Here is a 23,645-nt window from a genome sequence, read left to right on the forward strand (position 1 = left end):
AGGGCTCAAAGCGGCTTAGTGTGGGGCACGTTGCTAGTAAGGACTGGCATTTTGTTCAGCCTGTATTGTGCCTTGTGCACTTATGGGATGAGGAGTACCCTCCCTAAGGCTACTGGAGCTGTGATTATTTATAGAGAAAAGCAGCCTTTTTCATTTCTCTCTTCATCCACAGTGAGAGTTACAAAGGGATAAGTGATAGCATTCCAATCCGTGCAGTCTTTTAGTTCATGCTCCCTGTGGTGTCTCTTAGCTCTATCTGTGAGCTTCCAGCAGGCACTGCAGCGTAGCGAGGGAACATAGGAAAAGAGGACTCCCCCACAGATAATGGAGCTGTGCTGATTAATGAGCAGGAATGTTGGCACAGAAAACCTTGACTCCCCATCCTTGTTTTTGAATAGGCTGCAAGATAGATATCAGGAGTATCCCTGGATAACTTGTGAAGTACCATAACCCTGTAAACTGCATGGAGAGTGTGGGTAGATGTAATTTGGCTCATCTCAAAGAAAATAATTTGTTATGCCGGGTGAGGCTGTGGGGGGGCCCAGTTGTACAGGAATATTGTCTACAATTCAAAGCAGCTACTTCAAGTGCACTGCCTAGCATGTTCAGTTATTAAAGTGATTGCAATTCTCTTTGTATCAATTGTAATTGACAGGAAGGCTCAATAGTTTGCTTTGTGTTTTTGTTTTTGGATGTTCAATCTTTCTTATCAGAAGAGATGCATCTAGTCACATATTAAATAGGAGTGTGCAAACCAGTTTGGAATGAGACCCAAAACTTTACCCAAATTCTTTTAGAGGGTTGGGTTTTGGATAATCATTTGCACCCATTATCTTTTATTTTCATGTGCCTCTGTGCTTTCTGATTCCAGACAGAAGTGGAAGTGCCAGAGTGATGCAGGAAAAGCTGTAATTTCTAATTGTACTAAAGCACTAGAAATCTCTCACCCCCTCACAAAAACCAAAATAAAACCCTAGTCTTGTGAGATTTACACTCCAGTCCTGAATAGTGAATTTGAATTTTCAGGTGCTTCTCTGACATGAATCTCCGGATGTTTTGAAGTTGATCCGGGGGTGCTGCTTAGTGGTCTAAGAATCAAGTATGAAATACCTTTGACCCTGCTGTGTGACTCCAAGGATTATTTTAGTCCTTTAACCTTCTGAGGTAGAAAAATTCAGTGGACTTCTGGACAAAAACTTTGAAGCCACGATGTTACTTGTTTTGTGTAAACTTTGATTTCAGATTGTTCAGCTCACTCAGTATAACCCTGTTTGCCCACATGAGGTACTCTGCATCTAAATTCTAAAGTAACCTTGGGGATTGTCCCCAGACCAGCAAAGATTAGTGAACCTTGAAATCCTGAAGTGGACAAGAGCAGCTTTCACTGGCAGCTCAGTGCCCAGTTCTAGGATCAGCCCTGATAGCTGCTCAGCCAATATTGCTGCATATGCAACCCCCACGGTCAGCAATAGTACTGGCAAGTCCCATGGGAATCCTAGAATGAAAGGACTGGAGAGAGAATCCCAAACTCCAAACGGGGTCTGTTAACATCACGGGTGAAATCCTGGCTCCACTGAAGTCAATGGCAAAACTCCCATTGGCCTCAGTAGGGCCAGGATTTCACCCCTTGTGTTTTCGTTTTAGGAAGGGGAATCCTTTTGGTATGTATCCTTATTTCACACCAAGAGGAAGAACAACTCCCCACCTCTCTACCAAATGCAAGAAGGAAAGGGGAAAACATTCCTCTTTGTGGCTTTGTTTTTGGTGTCCTAGTCATTCAGGAAGCACAAACTGCTCAACAGACTGAATGACAAAAATAATCAAGAGGGCTTAAGATAAAGAGTTATAATGTACCCTTCCCAAAGCCTTCTGTATTAGGCATTTCTGTGGTATGATTAATTGACAGACTTCTGGAAATGGAACACACAGCCTTTTAAGAATCTTATTGTTAGTGGAAGAAAAACCAGGATGTAATCCTTCAAGAAGATCCAAAAACAAGGAGAGATTTTATGATACAAGAGAGCTGACACAACTCATTACTCATGAAGTAGGTAGACATGCTGTCTATATCATGCAACATGACATTCATCTCACTTAGGAAATGAAAGGAGAATCCTGCTGAGTAAATTAGAATCAATGGTAATACAGCTGTTGGCTACAAACATTTGTTTGGCATGAATCAATCTCGACTCTCCTGTAGCTTGCTTTGATGGTCTCTCTAGTATCTTGTTGACTAATGATGAGATCATGGTTTGTTAATCTAACTGCATAAAGAAAACATTTTGCCAAGCAAAATGCAAGCTGTTTTGTTGGGTTTTATTTTGAAGTTGTTTATAGACCTTGTGTTTATACAGGCATCCAAACCCATTTATTGAATATTTATTTGACTTATGCACATAACTGCATGAACACAGAACTGAATCATATCTTTAATCTGAGTTCCTCTGGCTGTTTCTTAATGGTTTTAGCTTGAACAACATGGAAATCAGCCACCTAAAATACATTTCTTGTTGGCCAGTGCTTCAAATGTGTTGCATGCTATCTGTGATTCCTACCTTCTTGAGAGCATGTAAAAACTGGATGGAGTTGCAAATCAGTTCAGATTTGGAGGTAACACATTTGTTTTTTAACAGAAGTTATTGATACACATGAAAACTTTGCAGAGCAAGCTGCTGGGTAGTATGTAGCAACATGCAAATTTTATATTAAAATCTTCCCCTTGTCAATGCATTTCTAATCTGTATTGTATTATTTTCATCCTTTCTATTAACTATACAGTTACTAACTGCATTACTATATGTTTAGATTGATTAATTAGATATTATTATTAATCATGCCCTTACAAGAACCCATGCTTTATATACACATGGACATCGGAATTAATTGTCTTAATATCTTATGCTGATAACTCTATTACTAGTTTAGTAAATTCAATATAAAGGGCCTGATTCTCAGCCTGGCCTCAGTTCCCTCCACTTTTGAACATACCATGTATTGTTGTTGTATATATTCAGTTAATGTTTTAGTACATTCAGCAGTCCCTTCCATGACTGTGAAGTACAGGTTGGGACTTCGCAAGACCCTGTGTGGTTAGAATAGGCAGTATAGGCTATGTTTTGTCTATTTGGGAAATAGAAGATCAGAAAGAACTAGATGGTCCTAATTATCTCCAGTGATTTCATGCCCTGTTGCCAATGCTTATGACTATATCATGAGTCTCTTGGTTTGATTTACTTATTTATTTATTTTATTTATTTTAAAGGCCCAGGTACTTGAGCCATGGGAGTAAGTGAGAATCACAGCTTTCATTTTTAAAATGAAATAAATTTCTAGTCCTCCTGGCTGTAGAGAAAAACTTAAAAATATAACCACTAAAGGCTCAAACCCACAGCGCCACATAAAAAGAATTCCAAATGGATAAAAGTCTAATGTGTTTTAGCCAATCATGATTTTTTTTTAACTACTTAGGGTTACTGATAACCAAATAGTAACAACTACTCATTCAGATTCTTCACAGCTGAAGGCAGGCTCTTCCCTACTCTGAGGGACACTACAAATACATTGAGTCATTTTCATCCATCTTTTACAAGTTCATTTATTGTGGGAGAAAACTCCCAAGTGAAAATTTCCATTCTCCGTGAAGAAGCCACCTCTGCAAATCATGTGCAAAGTTTGAACACTGTGTACTTCAGATTTTTATTGGCTTTTACAAACATTTTTAAATCGGATGGTATTTTAAAACTCAGATAATGCTATTTTTAAAATGCTCAGTTTGTTGGCCTCAACCATACTAAATTAGCTGGCTGTCCAAGTACTGCATGCAAAACACTTACACATGCATTTTTGGTGGCCATGGAATTAAAGTACATGGCTGAGAATTTGGCTGGTGGCTATAATAATGGCTTTTCTGCCTTCCTGAGCCCTTTTCCCCCTCACTATTTAGAGAAACTTTCTTCAAGGAATGAGCCACTCTTCAGAAGAGGAAGAAGAACCTCTCTGCATTTGTAATATGTGTAAATTGCTGCCCCTTCATAAGAATGTGTGTTGTTGTAAACAATGGCTGCAGCAGTTCATTTAACAATAGGAAATGAGAGAATGGTGTGGTAATGACTCAGTTAATATATGACCTCATTCCATACACTGAAAAAAAGTGTTAAAAGTGCTTCTGTCCCTCATTATTAATATTGCATTATCTAGTGTTGATAACCTACAAAGAACTGTAAAGTGATTAAAAAAAGAAGACATCTCCTGCCCTAAAGACCTAGTAGTCTAACGGCATGTATATGGATATGCTGGGAAATCCAGAGCTTGGGATAACTTAGCTTTTTAAAAAATCATTTGATTGTATATAACTAATAATCCCTCCTTGTGGGCCTCCTGGAAGAACTGTATTTTTAAAAGAGATGTGAATGAGGAGAAGGTGGTGAGGAAATCAAACAGAGGATGGCATAGAAAAATGCATATAGTTTATGGAAATCAAACAGGGCAACAGGGGTGAAATCCTGGTCCAACTGTAGCCAATGGCAAAGCTCCCATTGGCTTCAACAGGAAAAGGATTTCACCATGGGACTGGCACCAATGGTAGGGCAGAGAGGGTGAACGAAAATATGACAGGAGACCATTCCCATGAGGTAGGCGGCAGGGCTGGAGTCATGAAGAGCTGTGAAATCAAGGAGGAGACCTGTAAACGCCAAGTGGTGGGAACCTGTGAGGGCATACAAATAGGGGGTGACTAGGTCCGATCAATGGGTGAGGAAGATTGCAGATGGTGACTAATGTTTGAGTGACAGGGTGGGGAAGAAAGAGGGTGTCAATGAGGTCAGAGAGGAGGAGATTGGAGTAATTAAGAAGGGACATGATCAGGGCCTGGTTCATTAAAAAGCACCTAAACAGAAACAACCAAACTTATTAAAAATCCCTCCATCAAGCCAGCTGTTGAAGAGTATAAACCAGTGCAACCTGAGAAGCCAGCAGAACTGAGGAAACCTAAATGGGCCATGGCAAAACATTCCAAGTCTTGATCTTGTGCTCAGTATGATGTATTTTTTTTCTTTAGTGCATTGGTTCTCAAAGTGTGGTTCCTAAACTACCTAGTCTGGAGAACTTTTCCTAATGAGCCATTGAGAGCCATGCACTGGGGGTTTAGGAGAGGAGGTGATCCATGGAGGGATATTTCTCTTGCAAAGTGGTGCATGGGTTGAAAGAGTTGAAGGACCACTGTTGAGGTGAGCCATGAAGGATAGGGGAAAGGGAACAGTAATAGTATCAGGGAAAACATTATTCCTGGGATGGGAAGATGAAAGGGAAGCATAGATGTAGTTTGACTTCTATATTTTGGGGGTGGGGAAATAGCTCCAGTCAGGCTGCTAGAGCAGTGCATGGAGCGGTGGGGGGAAGGGGATGGGAGGGGGCAAATTCCATGGCTGCAGTTTGGAGGGCAATGCCCCCCCAACTATGCCCCACAACTATGTCCATGGGGAAGATGGACTTTGCACACACACAATGTTTTAAAACAATTTTTAAAGTGCCCAAGAGTCTGACACAGAAATACAGAAGAGCTGGGGAATACAAACTGACCAACAAAACATTCACAAACCTAACACCTGAGCCATCAATGGGTGACTAGTTCATATTTTGATTGACTCAAGTTCTATGAGCCAGAATCTGTTAGAGCAATTTCTGCATGAATACTTCTCCACTCTAATCTGAATTAAACTCCATTAGTAACGAATGTCCCCCCTTCCTTGTGAAAGGCCGTCACAAACAAACTTGCAAAAAGTCTGCCTCATGGTTCCTTGGTTCTAGGTGATGAAGCCAGTGGGAGTGCAGACCTGTTAAAAGGTGGGGATGAGGGACTCGTGGAGGCCAACTATTCAGTGGCTCTTCTACTGTGCCTAGGCATTACCTGCTCCACTGAAGATTATGGGGATGCTGTCAATGCTGCCAAGTGCAGCGTTAATTTATGTGGCAATTTGAAATATAATCTTGAGTTCTTGTCGAAAGACAGTGACATATACAGTCACTTCTCTCTCGCTCTGTCTTCTCCTGGCAAGTCAAGCCATGCACTTCAACTTGCATAGAGCAGAGTTTATACAATATTTCATGCTGGTGGTTTTACAGTGGAAGAAGATATAGCATGTGGCCACCTTACCCATATGTATGTCCCCCTCCTCCTTTTCCATGTGATTAACCTGGTTTTTTAGGGTTACCAATTTTGGTTGGATGTATTCCTGGCAGTTTCATCACATGACACGACCTTTCATTAAAGATTAAGCTTTAATTCCTGGAGACTCCAGGACAATCCTGAAGGGTTGGCAACCTATCTTACTCCCCTTCACGTTGTGCTACAGAAGGGAGAGAGTGGTGAACTGGGTGGACTGAAAAGTAAGCCTGGCTCATCCAATGGATTCTGCCAACCTCTTGGGGGTTTGTGTTCCTCTGGATTCAATGTGCATGCCATTGCCATTATCATGAGTTACACATATTTACTGAGAGAATGGAAGCCATTTATTGCTCCAGTCAATTGAGATCATATTGGCTCCCTCAGTTTTTTCAAGGGACATAAGATACACAGTTTATAACTCTGATTCAGGAAAGCATCCCTACTCAAGGCAGAACTTAAGCATATGCTTAATGTTAAGCATGTTCTGAAGTGTTGTCCTGAACAGGCATAGATTTAAGTATGTGTTTCAGTGCTTCCCTGATGCGGGGCCTAAATGACTTAGAGATTGGAATCAAAATATGAGGAAAAAGGTTGAATGGACATAGACTTGAGCCCTCACAATAGACTCCAGAATGGAGTCACAGTCATGTACTTGGTGTCTCTTACTCTTCCTTATTTCTTTTGTTTGAATTTGTATGATTATTTATGAAATTGTACCAAGAATGACCTCTTTCCCCACCACCCCATTAAAGGAACTCTGCCTAAAATAGACAATAAAACCCAATTAATTCTGATTCTCCAATAAAAGGTGGTTTCTGCAGGCAGATGGGGATCTTAATTAGCTTTTGCAGAAAAAATATGAATTGTTTACTGTATAAGCAAGGAGTTTAGTGATGGAGACTTGAGATAAATCCATGCTACAGGCCCTTAAACTTGAATAATTTTGCTTTTCTTCTAATAGGTTTTATCATTAACTTGTTAGAGCTAAAATATTAACTGTCTGCTAGCACCTGGAATGGAATATTCGGACTCTGCAAATATCTGATAGTTGGAGGAAATCACATCATTGGAATATACAATTGACCTGCTGTAGATAAGAGTAGACATAAAATATTTCCATTTTTATTTCATTAAAAAAAAGTGAAAACTGTTACTGAGAAGTCTGATGCTCTGTGTAACAGATGATATTACAGTACCATGTTTAAAATGTTACAATGTTGACTTGCTGTTACAAGAATTCAGTGTTACAGGAAATCAGAAACAATATGGAACAGTTTACACTAACTCTGCATTAAAATGTTCCATCTGTTCTTGCTTTTGGTTCTTAGAGAATTGCTTTTTCATCTCTGTAATGCTTTTCACTTCCTATTAGTAAGGCTTTTAAAGGTAGGCACTGAGTTAGTATAAAACCCACAGCTTTTGAGTTTAAACGCCTATTAAAACTAAAGCTGTCTGGAACTACAATAAAAATTTATTTTGGCTACAAAAGACAACTTTGAAACCTAACCCATCTGTATTATTCCTCCTCCAAACAGCGCAACATCCTGTATAATAGAATATTTATCTTAAACACAGACCACATATCTTTATGAAAACAATTGCTTCAACTTAATTTATGGAGGGTAGGGTGGGGAGAGAGAGAGAGAGAGCTTGTATTAAGATTTCCAATATTCTATGATGCTAGTGTAAATTGGTTAAAAAACAGAAGATGTAATAAACTGTTGTAGTTTCTCAAAGTAATTTGAAATGTTTGTTGCAATTGACTGTTACTTTTGGTACATTATAACTTAAATATTCATAAAAATCCATACACAATTACACTAATTTTCTGCAAGGTAATTGTGCGTTCACACTAGGCGCACAACTGCATATGCATTTTACTGACAATTTAGGCCAATGCACTGTGGAATCTAAGCTTCATTATAGATTTCATTGCATCAAAAAGTATTTAAAGTAAGATGTTAATGTGATCCTGCAGTCACTGCACACACAAAGCTCTCAGTGACTTCAGTGAGAGTTACCAGGCATGCATATAAGGGCTGCAGGATCAGGTTATAATCTCACACCAAGAGTAAATCTATCTCACTACAGAGTGTAGTCTACCCTTGATGTACACAGAATGCCCATTGACCCTAGTGGGAGTCATGTACACATATCGAGGAGGGAACAGACCCCAGGAGTTGTAGGATCCTTCCGTCTGTCAAAGTCTGAATGGAACAGGGCCTGTTATTAGCACTCTAAATATTACCAACCCTGAAACTCCTACTGAGATTCCTCTCCTGCTAGCTTCCTTTTTTCTTCTCCTCAGACTGAGAGATAAGGATCCTTTTCTAGTGGCCTCAGCCTGTAGTATCTCTATCATCCTGAATGAGAACACTCATCTTTGCACTTATTTGAGAGTTAGGCAAAGTCGCTGTTCTGATTGGTTCAGCTCCCTTTATGTAGTTTAAAACCATTCCCTTCAGAGTTAACCTCTTCAACTCGCTTCTAGGTCACACTAACTATGGACACCAAAGAGAGACTTGTGCACCCTGTGGTTTATGCTATACACAATCTGCCTATTTTTGTGTCCTATTTCATATCCTCCCAAGCCCATAGGAAATTCTTGCAATATTTTTCCATGTGTGCTTCTTGTGCCAAGATATTCGGCACAGCAACTGTTAAGGGGAAAGTGACACCTCTGCTTTGATAGCGCGATAATATGTAGGTTTAGCTGGAAAGGACAGACCATTCTGGTGTGGGTATATCATTTCTGCTGGATGACATGGAGGAACTTCTGTCAAGAACTTGGTGGTAGCTCTCTAAATATTTTCTTGATTGATATCTTACACCAATATTAGAATTCACTTACCTCAGTAGATCCAGTAAAAGCAATTTTATCTATGCCAACATGAGAAGCTATTGCTGTGCCTGCAGTTGGACCAAATCCTGGCAAAATATTGACTACTCCTGGTGGAAAGCCAGCCTATCAAAACAGAATTAGAGGAAACATGGTTCGTGAAAATTGACCAAGCAAATTAAATTAGACATGCTGTGGTAGTTCCTTAGCTGTAAGGAGAGACGGAGACATTATTCCTGTCGATTATTCTTACCTCCTTGATGAGAGCTCCCATATAAAGCGCGCTGAGTGGTGTTTGCTCTGCTGGTTTAATAACTACTGTATTTCCACAGCACAGAGCTGGAGCAATCTTCCATGCAAACATCAGCAGGGGGAAGTTCCACTGTAGGAAAAAATAAAAGTTGATAGATGGAAAAATATTGCAGTGGTGCTTTGTTTTCAAGATGTCAAGCTGCTACCACACTGATTTCTCAGGCTTATCCTCTACATAAATCTTTCCTAGCACAAAGCAAGGGTTTTTTTTTAATCACCCCCATTAAGAAAAAGGCAACAGTGACCTTTCAATTCTTCTTTCTCCTTTACTCAAAGAATTATACCTCCACCCCTTATTTTCACAAAAAGAATCTTGCATTATATGTTAATTTTTTTTAATCAGAGCTTTTTATTTCATTGACTATTTTGCGATTGGCACTTGTGTGTGTGTTCAGGACAAATATCTCCTGGCTCTGTGTTGTTCAGAAAGAATGATTTTGTGTCAGTGCCAGTGTGTGTGTGTGGTTTGTAATCCTTGAATGCTTTTTAAGAAATCCATAACATTTCTAGGCAAACCCATACCATAATTAATTGATGGGATTACAAAAAATAACTCCACCACCACCCCAATATCTCTACAGTATCAGCACTCTTTTTGTCTATTTATTTACTGAGGAAGTTTTAACATGTTTACAAATCATTGCCATGAAAATATCAAAGACAGAAAGATGATCAGCTATCTGTGGCATTTTCATTAAAACTTCTTGGTATGAAACTTCAATTGGTATGAAACACACAAGAAAAATAGAGACAACAAATTGGTCCAGCCATGTTATCTGCCGTTGTAAATTTGTGCAACTCCATTGACTTCAACTGAAGGATGCCAATTTACCATAGCAGGGAATTTGGCCCATTATATTTATTTGCTGCACAAAATGGTTAAGATTGCCTCTGATAGTAATCATCCAAAGTATTGGGCTCTCTTTGGTGGGCCTGACCCGTAAACACTTATGCATGTAACTTACTTTACTAACATGAGCAGTCCCATTGATTTCAATGGAAATGCTCATGTGAGTAAAGTTATTAACATCTGTGTTTGCAGATTTGGACTCATAGATGTAACTCATAATCTCACTTGAAAGAAAATAGAAATAGCAGTCATGAAGAGTCAGCCACTAGCTAGAACGTGTTACTGCCTGATGCATATCAGCTGCCACTCTCCTAGACCTCTCTCTAGCCCTGGCAAGCTTGAAAAAATACACAAATGTCTTTCCTTCACCGAACACCCAATTTTTCCCCCCCTCAGTTGTTTATAAATGGTGGAGACAGAGTGATGTTTTAATTCCATCGCCAGTACATAAACTTGGGAGTGGAGATATTGGGCCAACAATATGCTGACAGCTTGCACTTCTATCACCTATCACAGTAAAGAACTGAAGAGTTTTAAAGTGCAAAATTTGGCAGGGTGAAAATGGGTATCCCTAGTTAGGAACCTTGCAAGGTCTTTCCTCATCCTTCTCCAGGAAGGTTTTGGTATGTTGGACACTAAAAATCAAAATATATGCAGCTTCAACCTATCTATCTGCATAATGCATATGCAATGGACTGTGCTGTTAGTGTCTAATTTACAGCCTGATCCTGGCCTAAGACCTATCTACATAATGGATCTCCTCTCTCTTTGTGTCATGCTGCCATAGCTGTGATCTGCAGAAGCACTTGAACTAGATCTCCATCCATTTAAAAGAGAGGAGCTTGGCAGTAGAGTGTTCTCCAGGGGATCTCAGGTCTGGGAGAAGCTTTGCACCCCTAGCCGCCAAATGGCCCAGTTTGCTTCAGGGTATGCTTCAGTCTGCACGGCTACTCCAGAGGGTCGATTTTGCTGAGGGTTAGATCTGGAGCAGGGAGGAGAGTTTTGTGCTGTGCCAGCTGTTTAATTTTATTTTTGTAATATATCACAGGGGTGGCTAGAGCCTTGGATTCAGGATCCCTTTTATACTTCTGTACAAATCTAAATTAAGTAAATAAATCCTGCATTCTTCAGGATCTTGGGCACCTCCAGCGAAGTTCTAAGTACCCCCAGCTCCCAGTGACTTGAGCCGAACTTGTCAGTTGGGGTCACTGAGCAGCTCCTAGGAAGTGCCCAGTGCCTTAGGAATGGCTGTTAAGGTTCTGATCCTGCCAGCATTTATGCACATGTTTAACTTTATACAAGTCTCTTGCCACTGAAGTCTCTCATTCAATAGAGCTAGTCCTGTGAATAAAAGTTAAGAATATGTTTAGGTGTTTGTAGGAGAGGGGCTTAGACTGGAGCTCCGTCACATGGTGTTCATGTAGAGTGCCAGCCACAAGAGTCACCCCTTACCAAAAAAATATAATACTAAACAGTATGAGAAAAAAGGCCTTTGCATTGTTAAAAATCATTTTTTTGGGTTGCTCCTTTTTACTGGGATTGCTGCCTATTACAGACACACCCGGGATGGTCAGTGGCTTGCAGTAGGACATGAATAAAATAAAAACCAACATCAACAAAAAATTTAGAGACCATCTTGATTAGTTCCCCAATGCTTTGTAAAGAAAAAGCTTCCACATCGTATTTTAATAGCTATACATAAGACTCCCATTGAAATTTCTGCCAGAAACTATTAACCAGTACTTTTGAAAAGAATGCTTATTCAATTAAGTTCCCATGCCATGTATCACAAGAGTTTGCTGAGGGTGCATATTGGAGGGGGGGTATTAAATTTAAAGAAATAATAAGTCTTTCTCTATTGCAACAAATACAATAAACTCTTCATGTTTTTAATAATCTGCACAATGTTAACTGTAATGACGTCTTCTGGAGTTTCTTCCTCTCTACCTTTATAAAAAGCAGTACCAGGAAAGAAGAGAATTAAAATACATAATAATCTCCCAAGAACTTGCAAGAGTCTGTTAAATTGCAGTAAAAACTAACTAAATAAAAAAAGACTGCTGCAGCAAAGCATCAGTTTTCCATAAGTTGTGTGAACATCCATAACCAATGACAGCATATTAACACTGTTTTGCTTTGCTTGTTTTAATCATGAGAAATCTATGACTTGAGAACTTAACTCCTAATACCAGAGCTAAAACCCTCTTAGCGTGTTCAAATAAGCATTCACAGGGAGACTGTTAAAGATATGTCAACAATATGAGCTCAGCGTTTTTTCGTAATGGAAAACACACATAGCCGAGGTCCATGTTTTGTGTGTCTTTTAAAGAGAGCTGGTTCAAATGAAAATAAATACAAGGCATTAGCAGAGATACTCACAGGGATGATCTGTCCACACACTCCGATGGGTTCATGTCTTGTGAACGTAAAATAATCTCCATCTGAAACAGAGGAGAATGGTTACTCTCAAGAGCAGTTTGATTTGGCAGAACAAAAAAACAAAAAAAGTGTGTGGAGGGGAGAGAGCTTTAAGGAGCAGCCTTTGATGGCAGTAAAAGAAACAAAGTAGCCATTGAAATTTTTTTTTTGTGAGCCAGCGTGGGAAATCGGGAGCAACCAAATTGTTTCTTCAGAACAAAGGTGTTCAGGCACCATATGCAAAGGGGGCATGCTTGGTTCCTTGGGAAAGAGGACAATCTATGCACAGATTATGGCTACACTGCAGTCAGACACCTGTGGCTGGCCGGCCTGTGCTCGCAGGGGTTGGGCTAAGGGGCTGTTCACTGCAGCCTGCGCTCTGAGACCCTCCCATCTTGCAGGGTCCTATAGCTTGGCTCCAGCCCAAGCCCGAACGTCTACACCACAGTTAAACAGCCCCTTAGGCTGAGCCTGAGTCGGTTGGCACGGGCACCTGCGGGTTTTTAATTGTAGTGTAGACATACCCAAAGAGGTTTTGTCAGTGGCCTCAAAGGAAGCCACTTACTTGCCTCCTCTGCTTCCAGGCTAGAGGAAGAGAAGAAAAAATTAAATGTCATAAAATGGCCATTTCCAGAATAAAGGGATGGATAGAACAGAGCACTATAAAGTTACAAGAAAGCAGATTTGCAGAAATTAATGAAATAGGGTTCATCCAACACCCACTGAAGCCAATGAGAAGCATGGCTACTAAAAGCCGTGAATGAAGGCTGGAGAGTCCGAAAAGCAATTGTAATTGATGTGCAACTGAATGCAATTTCTCTGAAAAAGATGACAGCAAATAGCAAGCAGTTGCCGCTGTGGCATCACATAGGACTGCTCTAAAATATAAGTTGTAGATTTTTTTTAAAGGATCAAGGAAAAATATAATCAGGTAAAGATGGCAGGGAGAAGCTCAGGGCAGCAAAAACCAAACCAAGCCAAAACAGAATGAGTATGAATGATGGGTGAACAATCAAGGGTGCTGTCAGTGAAGATATAGAAGAGAAAAGGAAATACCTAACAAAGCAGAACATATACACAAACAGCAGGTCTATTGGTACATGTCGCAAGGGAATTATCTAATTCACTTCCTGAATCACTGGAGAAGAGCTCTGTGTAGCTTAACAGCTTGTCTCGCTCACTAACAGAAGTTGGCCCAATAAAAGACATTACCTCACCCGAATCACTGACCATTATTTTTTAAAGCCTTGAAACCCAAGATGGCAAAAAACAAACTTGGTTGGTACCAGGCTTTAAAATCAGACCTGTATCAGGCCTGGGGTTCATTTAGCAGGGGCAGGTTCCTTAGCTAAATCACTATTGTGAAGGGGGCAAGTTGACTCACTTCAGAAGCAAACAGAAACCTGAAAGCTCCCTGATTTGGAGGGTCTGATCTTTCCTCTATGCAAACCTTTCCCATTGCCCCTCATTGGAGCTGTTGGTCTCTGCATGTGTCCTTACCTGTAGGAACGCAGCTGTTTATGTATTGGAATCACTTCAGCTAAATATGGATAAGACTGGTGAGAAGTGTAGGTAGGCTCAATCTCAGGGGGAAGGTAGAAAATTAGAGCACTGAGCAATTTTGGGAACCTGCAGTAGACATTTGTCCCATAGGTCTGGTAACAATAAATGGGTTAATCCTGAAAGTTTCTTGGTTTTAAATACAGGCGTCAGCATGACTTTGATTAGAAACAAACTTTTTTAGGTTTACTTGTTTCTGTAAGTCTATTTCATTTTGTGTAGGCAGGGGAAACCTACACATAATGCACTGCTGTACATTAATCAGCTGGGATTTGGCTTCAAAGTTTTCAAGATACCAGAAACAGAATATTAACTATAAAATAATTATCAGCAGGCTGTGTGCAGTAGAGGGAGACCAAAGAGGAAGAGGGGCAGAGAGAGAGAAAAAGATTAATAGAATTAGGGAGAGAGAAACAGAGTATAACATGGGGGGAAGAAGAAAGATGGTTGAGTCACAGTGGCATACCGAGGGGGGATGCGGGAGGCGCCAGGCCCCTGGGTGCTGGCCTGCGGGGGGGCACTGGGCTGGCCCTTCACCACGCACAGGAGGCAGGGGACGCAGGAGGCTCTGAGGGGCATCCTTCAGCACCTCCCTCCCCCTCCTCCCCCCCCGCGTATCGTGAAGGGCCGGCCCAGTGCACCCCCCCAGGTTGGGGAGGGCTGAGGCAGCCCCATCCAAGCTGGCGCTGGGCAAGTGTGGGGGTGGGTGCACTGAGCTGGTCCTTCACAACGGGTGAGGGCGCAGGAGGCTCTGAGGGGCACAGAGCCTCCTGCACCCCCTGCGCATCATGAAGGGCTGGCCTGGCTCCCCCTCCCAGGTTGGGGGCGGGGAGAGGGTGAGGCCACCCCGTCCGAGCCAGCGCCGGACTGCAGGCCTGGAGTAGCAAGTGAGTGAGCACCAGAGGCTCTGAGGGGCACCCCTCAGCACCTCTCCAAGCGTGTCGTGAGGGGCCAGCCTGGCCCAGCCCCCCACCCCAGGCTGGGGGGGGTTGGCTGCCCCATCTGAGCCAGCATCTGTCTTCAGGGCTGCAGTGGGAGAGGCGTGTACCACATGGCGAATGAGTGCGGGGAGGGGAGGGCGATGGAGCCAAGCCTGCATTTGTGCCCACCCCCCACAGGTACAGACCTCCATCCCCGGGACAACTAGGGGGTGGCGCCAGGACCCCTCCTGCCCTGCACGGGGGGAGGTGCATGAGGACTGCAGGGGTGGGCACAAATATAGGCTTGGTCCCCGGGCACTGGGAACCCTTGGTACGCCACTAATGAGTCAACTTGGTCTGCTTGGCTTAGACAGAAAGAAAAGAACAGTAGGAACTATAGTGAAGGTATTTCAAAATTATTTAAATGCTCTATTTAGAGCATATTTTAGAAAGAATCATAGAAGTGTTAAGTGAAAATACCAGCCTATGTTCGGTAACACCAAGAGAAATGGATCCTAGCCAGAAAGTCTCTGACAACCTAATACTAACAGGGCAGTAACACCATTTGCGTTTTGGCCATCCCTCTCCCATCATTACTGCACTATGTCATGCCTGATGAGGTGAAGCTGCAGTGAACTCAAACATGGTTGTGAAGTTAGGCAAATTACAATTAATTTGATTAGACATGAATGGCATGTTCTTTCCTCACTTGGAGTTTTTTTCACAGTGATACCTCCAATTTGCCATGGCTTCTGCCAGTCCAGAATACCTGCCGTTTTTTGACACCTACTTCAAATGTTAGTTATCCACTGTCTTCACAATTATGGTGGAATTTATGGGAATGTTTAATAACATTTCTTTCAGCAGTCATTGCAGGCTTCAAATTACACAGAGGATGAAGGTAAAGTTGGAAATGCCAAAGGTGCGTGTCTAGACTGCCTAGTACACACCATAAAACAGGTTTTTGCAATGGCAGAACAACTAAGTTTGATGAAGTGAGTCATTTTAACTAAACAGTGATAGTTAAAAAGCTTGAATCCCCTGTTCTCAGAAACTAAACAGGCAACAATGAAACTTTTATAGTTTTAATATAAACTTGTAAAACCCACAGTAATGAAAACACTGCTACTTTAAGATGGTATGAAAATGTGCTAATTCTCACTCACTCTCCCCAGTGCTCTCTGAGTAGCTGTCATCAGGCAGGAGACTGCCAGAGTGAGGTCTGTATATCTGACACCCACACCGAGGTGACTGAAAGAAGATCCATCTGTGCCAGGCACAAAGGTCTTGACTTTAATCTCTGCAGCACCTGAACCTTTCTGCAAGTGCTTCAGGAGCGTGAGCTGTTGTCACTTGAGACAGTTTACTCTGAACCCCCATGGGAGAGCAAATCTGCTGTCCACTAACTCTGGCCATTGCTCCTGAAGGACAAGCTTCCCACTGGGACAGCTTTAAATCAGCTAAATTAGCCCTGGTAGACAGGGCTCTGGTATGTTGCACTGTGGCTGTTATTAGACATCTTTGTTTGCATTATTAGCCCATTACTCAGCATAAAACACACAGCTCTGGGTTTGGTGAGAAAGCAGATCACAGAGACAGCTGTGAAATCCAAAAGTATCATCCCTATTAACCACTTCCAAGACTTCTAAAAGATTATTTCGGAGAAAGATAGTTTAGAAAGTTACCGGGAATGGCAACAGGATCTGTCATTCCACATCAAGGCCACTAATTCAAATCCAGCCCAGATTAGTAGTAAATGGAAGTTGTCACTGCCTGATGACTTTTCAGTTAAGAACTAGGTCACCCTCTAGGTCTCAGCTGACGAGTGTCTGTATCAGGAAGTTCACCACTTCATTCATTATTAATCAACATCTTTGTAGGCAATAAGCAAAGAAACAAGAACAAATGGGCCGAGAGGCCAACTGTGCGCCCCTTACTCATGCTAGTGAGCACCTAGACAAGTCATCCCTTTGGTTTCAAATGGGGCATCTTGCAGGAGTGCATGTTCACCAGCATGAATAAGGATTGCACATGGGGCTCTGCATTTCCTTCTTACTTCTAGCGATGGTACCTCCAGGTTAGGATTGAGGCATATGGCAGGGCAACATGTGAAGCTTGCACTGTTGCCATCCATACTGTAGCCATTTGGTAGGTCAGGAACTTCAGTCTTCAGCCGGGCGGCTAATCTGCCACCTCTCCTATTTTTTTTCTATCAAATCATTAAGGTAAAAGCAGAAAAACAAACTAATTTGTCTCGTTTTTGAGTTGTATTAAAATATGTGTAAAGAAAAGAGCATATGTTATTTTTTTTAACAGTATCCTCAGCTGGTGTAAATTGGCATCATGCATTGATGTTAATAGAGGTCCCAGTTCACAGCAGCTGCAAATCTGGCCCAAAGATTTATTTTTTTAATATCCCAGCTAGAAAATCATGTTGATATATTCAGGGATCTCTGGTTGGGTATTGCAATGCCTTCCAGTCGGTATATTTGCCCAATTCTCTCACAGAAGTCAGACCTAGTCCTGGGTATTTAGTTTCCACGTAAATGGTAATGTGGTGGGTCTAATGTGTAGCCATATGGATCACACAGTGGCATGTACAAAACCAGGGAAAACAGAGATGAGAGATTCAGCCCCAGAAACAGCTTGTGTTGATGGCATGGCAGAGCAGAAGCGGTACAATAACTTGTGAGGTGTCATATGCCGTTGCTACAACTACACTTTGGACTGCAATAGCTTTATTAATCGAAGCGTTTCTAGTCAGGGCCTGAGTCTGCTTTCCTTGAAATCAATGCAGTTTTGCAATAGGGAGCAAAGGGCAGGGTGGAGCCCTTCCTAATACTGAGACCAGAACAAATGTGACTTGGACGAACACTCTTCCTTCTTAGCCACCCCTGTATCCAGTGCCTTCCTCCCCTCTCTCCTTGGTCTTTAGTTGTTTTAGAGAAGAAAAGTCTTGTAAAAAAAGAAAAAAAAACAGAGGACTGTAGGGTGTCTAATTCATTACCCCATTTAACAGCCAGGGATGGGGAAAGAAATTTAATTAGGTGTTTTTTGTGTTTTTGTTGTCATGTCTGATTTCCTTCGACAAGTTGACTGTAACTATGTAAATAATCGTCACTGGGTAACTCCAGCTTTACACTGGCATAACTCACATTACCCTGGTGTCACTCTATTAACAGCAGTGAGTTTACCAGAATAACATGGTGGTGAATCAGACTCTGAGAGAAAATTCTTACTGGTTTAAAAGGGCCAAATTGCACCCTCAGAAACTGAGAATTCACCCATTTGCACCTGGAAAATCCTACATTTGCACTCGGATATGGATACAGGTAACTGTGCAGGCAATTGTGATTTGCACTTAGGGAGGCTTGCTGAAAATGCATCTCCAGGAACTTGGACCACTTCACTACCAAACTCAGTTTAACGACTGCTTCCCTGAATAAGCTGCGAATATTTGTTCTCCTGAGCTGGCAATGCCTCTTACTGACCGACTTCACTTTTATGTTCCTGCTGGGCTCATAAGTGAGGAGGAGGCATTCACTGACAAGGGAAGAAGGGATTAGGGAGCAGGAAATTTGCTGACTATCTGAATTTATGGTGTGCTTTTGCTTGTGTAAATTTAAAGTGGAAGCAGGACACAAAGAATCCGGTGGTAATATTGTCTTTAGTCCTTACAGAAGAGCTTATACACAATATGACAGTGCCATTTCTGTATGAAAATACACTGACTCATAGACTTTAAGGCCAGAAGGGACCATCGTGATCATCTCATCTGACGTCCTGCACACTGCAAGTCACAGAACCTCACCCAGCCACTCCTGTCACAGACCCATAAAATCTGGCTGAGTTACTGAAGTCCTCAAATTTTGATTTAAAGATTTCAGGTTACAAAGAATCCATCATTTACTCTAGTCAAACCAGCAAGTGACTTGTGCCCCAGGCTGCAGAGAGAGACAAAAAACCCTGTCAATCTGACTGGGGGGAAAATTCCTTCCCGCTCCAAATATGGCGATCAGTTAGCCTCTGAGCATGTGGGTGAGATCCAGGTGAGACATCTAGGAAAGTAGTCTCTGTAGTAAGTCAGAGCCCTCCCTATTTAGTGTCCCAGCTCAAGCCACTGGAGATACTTGCTAATATCAGGCATGGATGGGCCATATGCCATTGTAGGCAATCTCATCATGGACCACAAACAAGTATGCTTTCAATGGAAAATGGAAAGCGAGTGGGTTGTCAGCTAAAAATGAAAGCTAAAAAAAACTCAGCTACATTTTCTTATCTCTTTACTAAAATATAGGAGCAGAAAAATGTATTCCCCACCACTTATGCCCCAGATTTTCTCCTACATGCATTATTAAACACTGATCTCACTGCACATCAGAAGGAAGCTGATAATATAACATAGAATAACTTGTATTTACAGACAGAAGTTTCTCTCTAATGAAATTACAAACACTCTCAACGTATCTGTGAATTTGGATCCGGTTTGAGTCACAAGTAAAATGAGTTGGATAGTCACAGCCTAGTGCATGCTGGGTATTAATAATCCCCATTTTATAACACACAAATTAGCACAACTAAGGCAACAAAGTGGGAAAAGCAGGGGGTGATAGAGATCAAAAGTAAGAAGTGGCTTCAGTGGAAGAGCTATGTAAACGATTATGCACAGAATTTGCTTAAATTATGCCTGGCTTTACACAGTGCTATTTTTTCAAATGTATCAGAGTGCCACAATATCCATCCTGACAATTATATGTATATATTTAAATATAGATATCAAAAGCTATCTATGGGCTACCTCACTATACACATACCTAGGGGTCCAAACATTCCTTTGGATGTGCATGTGAAAAGGGCGCCCATATGCGCGGGGGGGGGGGGGGGAGGGAGGGTATACTTTACCAGGGCCCAGTGGCTCGGCCCAGGCTGCAACCCCCATTACCATGAGGGAAAATTTTTTTATGGCTCATGAGATTGTATGTATGGGATGAGGGATTGTGGTATATGTGTGGGAGGAGGCCCGTGTTTCATGTTTGTACTGGGCCCGAAAAAATTATGCTTGGGCCCTGCATGTGAAGTTTTCCATTGACTTTAATCACAGTAGGTGATCTAGTTATCTAGGCCATCCCTATGCCAATACTGTACTCAATAGCATATTACCTAGTGATTTTTTCCAATCTGATTTTAAGTAATCCAATTGTAGGGCTTCCTCCACTTTCTACAAGAAGTTGGTCCATAATTTCATAGGGCTCCTGGGTGCTCCATTTGGCCCATGTATATATGTTTGTGTACATATATAAACAAACTTCCAAAGAAGAATCATATTGCAAGTAGAATCTGCTGCTTCTGTGAATTCTACTTACCCACAGGAATGGTCATGCCATGAATCTTGTCTGCCCAACCTGCATAATACCTCAGGGTTTTGATGACTCCCTGGAGATCTACATAGAAAGCCTGAAGAAAGGGTTTGCCACTATTCAGTGATTCCATGGTCTGAAGGACACGAGAAAGTGAAGAGAATATGAGCAAAGTAGCACATCAGGCTGCATAGACTGCAATACTCCTTATCCAACCACTCACATATTGACACTAGTGATGGAAGAGTAGTAATGAGGACCAAACCAGGCTTCCCTGGTATAGTCTTACATCAGACGCTTCAGAATAGCTACCAAGACCCCTTTTTTACTGCTACTTTTTTTTTTTTTTTTTTTTTTGGTAGCTATAATACTAGAAACAAAGACTTCTCAAGAGTTGTCTAGTGAAAGTTTTGTTTAATATTTCAACTGATCTGAAACATACAGAATTTTTCTTGAAAAATCATAGTAATTTTAAAAGCTCCTAAAATCTCAGTGATTTTCAGTGTGTGTGTGTGTGCGCGCGCCTAATAGTCACTGTGTTTGGTCAAATATATACACACAACATTTCTTTAATTGGGAGCCAAGATAAAAATGCCTGTCAAACTCGGTTCTGTTATGTTGATGATAACAGCTGAGTGTGGGCTCTTTGCAACCATACATTTCTTATCTGAATCCATAAAGAGAAGAATGGACATATCCCTCTTTATATAACTGATGTGAATATAAAATTTTCTGTATATGGCTGCCAAGACCCCTGCTGTGGCCTGGGATATCTATAGTGTACAGCCAATTTATTTACTACCATCAAATAAACAAGATCTCCCCTAGGGCAGCTCATAATTTAGCAGGCTAAGGGTCTTATTTTTAATTCAATATTCCTATTGACAACAGTATCTTATTAGGCATCCTCTTAACAGCCCCTATTCTTGTTTAGTGAAAAGAATCCAATAAAATTTCCTTAGATGCTGAGTAGCTTAACTGACTTTCAACAGTTACCATTAGCTAATAGAAATTGTTATGCCTGGGTACAGTGCAGATAAGATAACAGGGATAACACATGACCAGATACAGACAATAAATGCAATTTATATACAGAAGAGTAGGGGCCTAAGTCTGCACTGACTTACATCCCAAACTGGAGTCAGTGGCATTGCCTGTGGTGCAATTCAGCAAAGAATTTGGTTTTAGACATGCAAATCAAATGATAGGCAGAGTGAACTCAGTTTGTTGTGCGCGTCCTTCTCCCTGGGCTGATTTTACAGCACACATGATTTAACTGTTGACAAAGCTGGAATTAAGATGTTCACCATCTTAGGTTAAAGCACTTGACATGCAGAAAACAACATTAACAATACTGCAGTTATATGCTTAACGTATGTGCTAAACAGCAAAATTGCTAAACTCTGCATTACTGGTTCAGTACTGCATAGCATTTCAACTATCATTTTTATCAATTGTGGCACAATTTGTCTTATGTGGTTTTCCATTTTCTTATTTTAGATTATAAAACCAAGTTAAGAATACACATGCAGAGCTTGATCCAAAGCCCATTTGAATATATGGAAAACCTTTTCAGACATATTAGTCAATCTGACACCAGAGTGCTAATGTCACTCACATTTACAAATCTATGAATTTATTTGCCTTCAAAATGTAAAGCTCATACATGAAATAATTCTTGATTTTTCCCCTACACCACTTACAGCAAGAATTGCCCTGTCTCTTTCAACCAAATCCGCTAGTTTATCCAAGAGACGGCCTCTTTCCGATGCATCCATTCTCCTCCACACTGAGCCTAGAGAGAAAGCAAGACGAGCTGCCCTCACTGCTTTGTCCGTATCGACCTGTCGAGGAGGAAGAAACAACAAAGCCCCGGGGTAAACACTGACAGAGTATTATTTGACATCTGAAGTTTCCTCACGGACAATATACCATAATCATACTATAGGGGGCAGGATTAATAAAAGGTTTGTTTAGTCATGGGATTCTGGAGTGGCGTAGTAGGAGGTGTAGGTTTTGGTCTAGTGAACATTTCTAACCATTTCACAGGGATGCTTTACCTTGTCCGCTTCCTGGATCTCACAGATCTGCTCTCCTGTCGATGGATTATACACTGGGAATATGTTCCCACTCTCAGAATTTTGCCACTCATTATTTATGAAAATCTAAAAAGGGGAAGAAGAAGAAGAACAGATACTTTAAAGCTTTGAGTCATTTTGTAGGTACCAGCTCCTGCAAACCTTTAGTTATGCAAGTAGCATTTTACTCACATGAGAACCTCACTGAAGTCACTGTAAAGCCATCAGTAAAGGTCTGCAGATGCTGGCACCAAGGTGTTGAACTCATTGCTGCTTGACTAAAAGTTACAATGTTCAAAAGTGAAGATTAAGGGCCTGATCCTGCTGTCCCTGATGTCAGGGGGAGTTTTGTCACAGAAGCACGATTAGCCCCTAAAGCCTAGATCTGCAAAGGTATTTAGGCTCCTATCTTCCATTGATTTAATTGGCAGTTAGGAGCTTAAATACCTGTGAGGATCTGGGCCTAAGTGGCATGGTTGGAATTACAACGAGAGTCAACGATGCATGACGGCATCTGACAAAGTGGATTGCAGCCCACGAAAGCTTATGCCTTCAGGAATTTGTTAGTCTTTAAGGTGCTACAGGACTCGCAGGCTGTATACAGCAAAAGCAACAACATGGTTACCCCTCTGGAATTTTTCACCATGGGTGAAATTGAAATTTGATTCACCTACTGTACAAAAACAATCACATATCACCAAATTATGGGAGCAAAACCTTGAAATAACCAGTGTTAAGGCAAGATGGTGGATTAGTCACTCAAAGCCCATTTCAGTAAGTAAATGTTTTGTCACTGATATAACCAGTCAATTTTAAGTAATCTCAAACATCACAATTCTCCAATAGACGGTCAGTTGATTATGGCCAAATTAAAAAGTTGCAGCACAGAATTAAATGTATCACTTATCTGCACGGATCAATGGAAATTACTATTAAGTCCTGTTAGTGCCTAAATCATCTCAATTGTCATGGACAAATCAAATTCAGATTCTAATTCTGCCAATCAATTGCTATTTTGGCAAAGGTTCATTACTACTGGACTTTGTATTGGTAGGGGTCCAAACTTCTACTGCATGACTTTGGAGTACACTATATAATTTTTATTAGCAAATGTGAAATGTCCCCTTATAATAAGTCCCTGTAGAGGG

At 41.3% G+C, this 23,645-nt stretch overlaps 1 protein-coding gene across 4 annotated transcripts in view; it reads right to left on the minus strand.

The window, feature by feature from the left end:
• ALDH1A2 (aldehyde dehydrogenase 1 family member A2) overlaps positions 1–23,645 on the minus strand; it is a 69,162-nt gene that overhangs the window by 15,176 nt on the left and 30,341 nt on the right. For all 4 annotated transcript variants that reach the window (XM_067555938.1, XM_067555935.1, XM_067555937.1 and 1 more), the window contains exons 2-7: positions 22,480–22,584; positions 22,123–22,263; positions 20,426–20,555; positions 12,544–12,605; positions 9,256–9,384; positions 9,015–9,128 (exon numbers count right to left, since the gene is read on the minus strand). In XM_067555938.1, coding sequence (XP_067412039.1) covers positions 9,015–9,128; positions 9,256–9,384; positions 12,544–12,605; positions 20,426–20,555; positions 22,123–22,263; positions 22,480–22,584 — 681 coding nt within the window. The remainder of the gene's footprint in view (positions 1–9,014; positions 9,129–9,255; positions 9,385–12,543; positions 12,606–20,425; positions 20,556–22,122; positions 22,264–22,479; positions 22,585–23,645) is intronic.

This window comes from Emydura macquarii, unplaced genomic scaffold, assembly GCF_026122565.2.
Source record: "Emydura macquarii macquarii isolate MOO-44397 ecotype Brisbane River unplaced genomic scaffold, CSIRO-AGI_Emac_v2 contig_1644, whole genome shotgun sequence".
In the NCBI taxonomy this organism is placed as follows: Eukaryota; Metazoa; Chordata; order Testudines; family Chelidae; genus Emydura; species Emydura macquarii.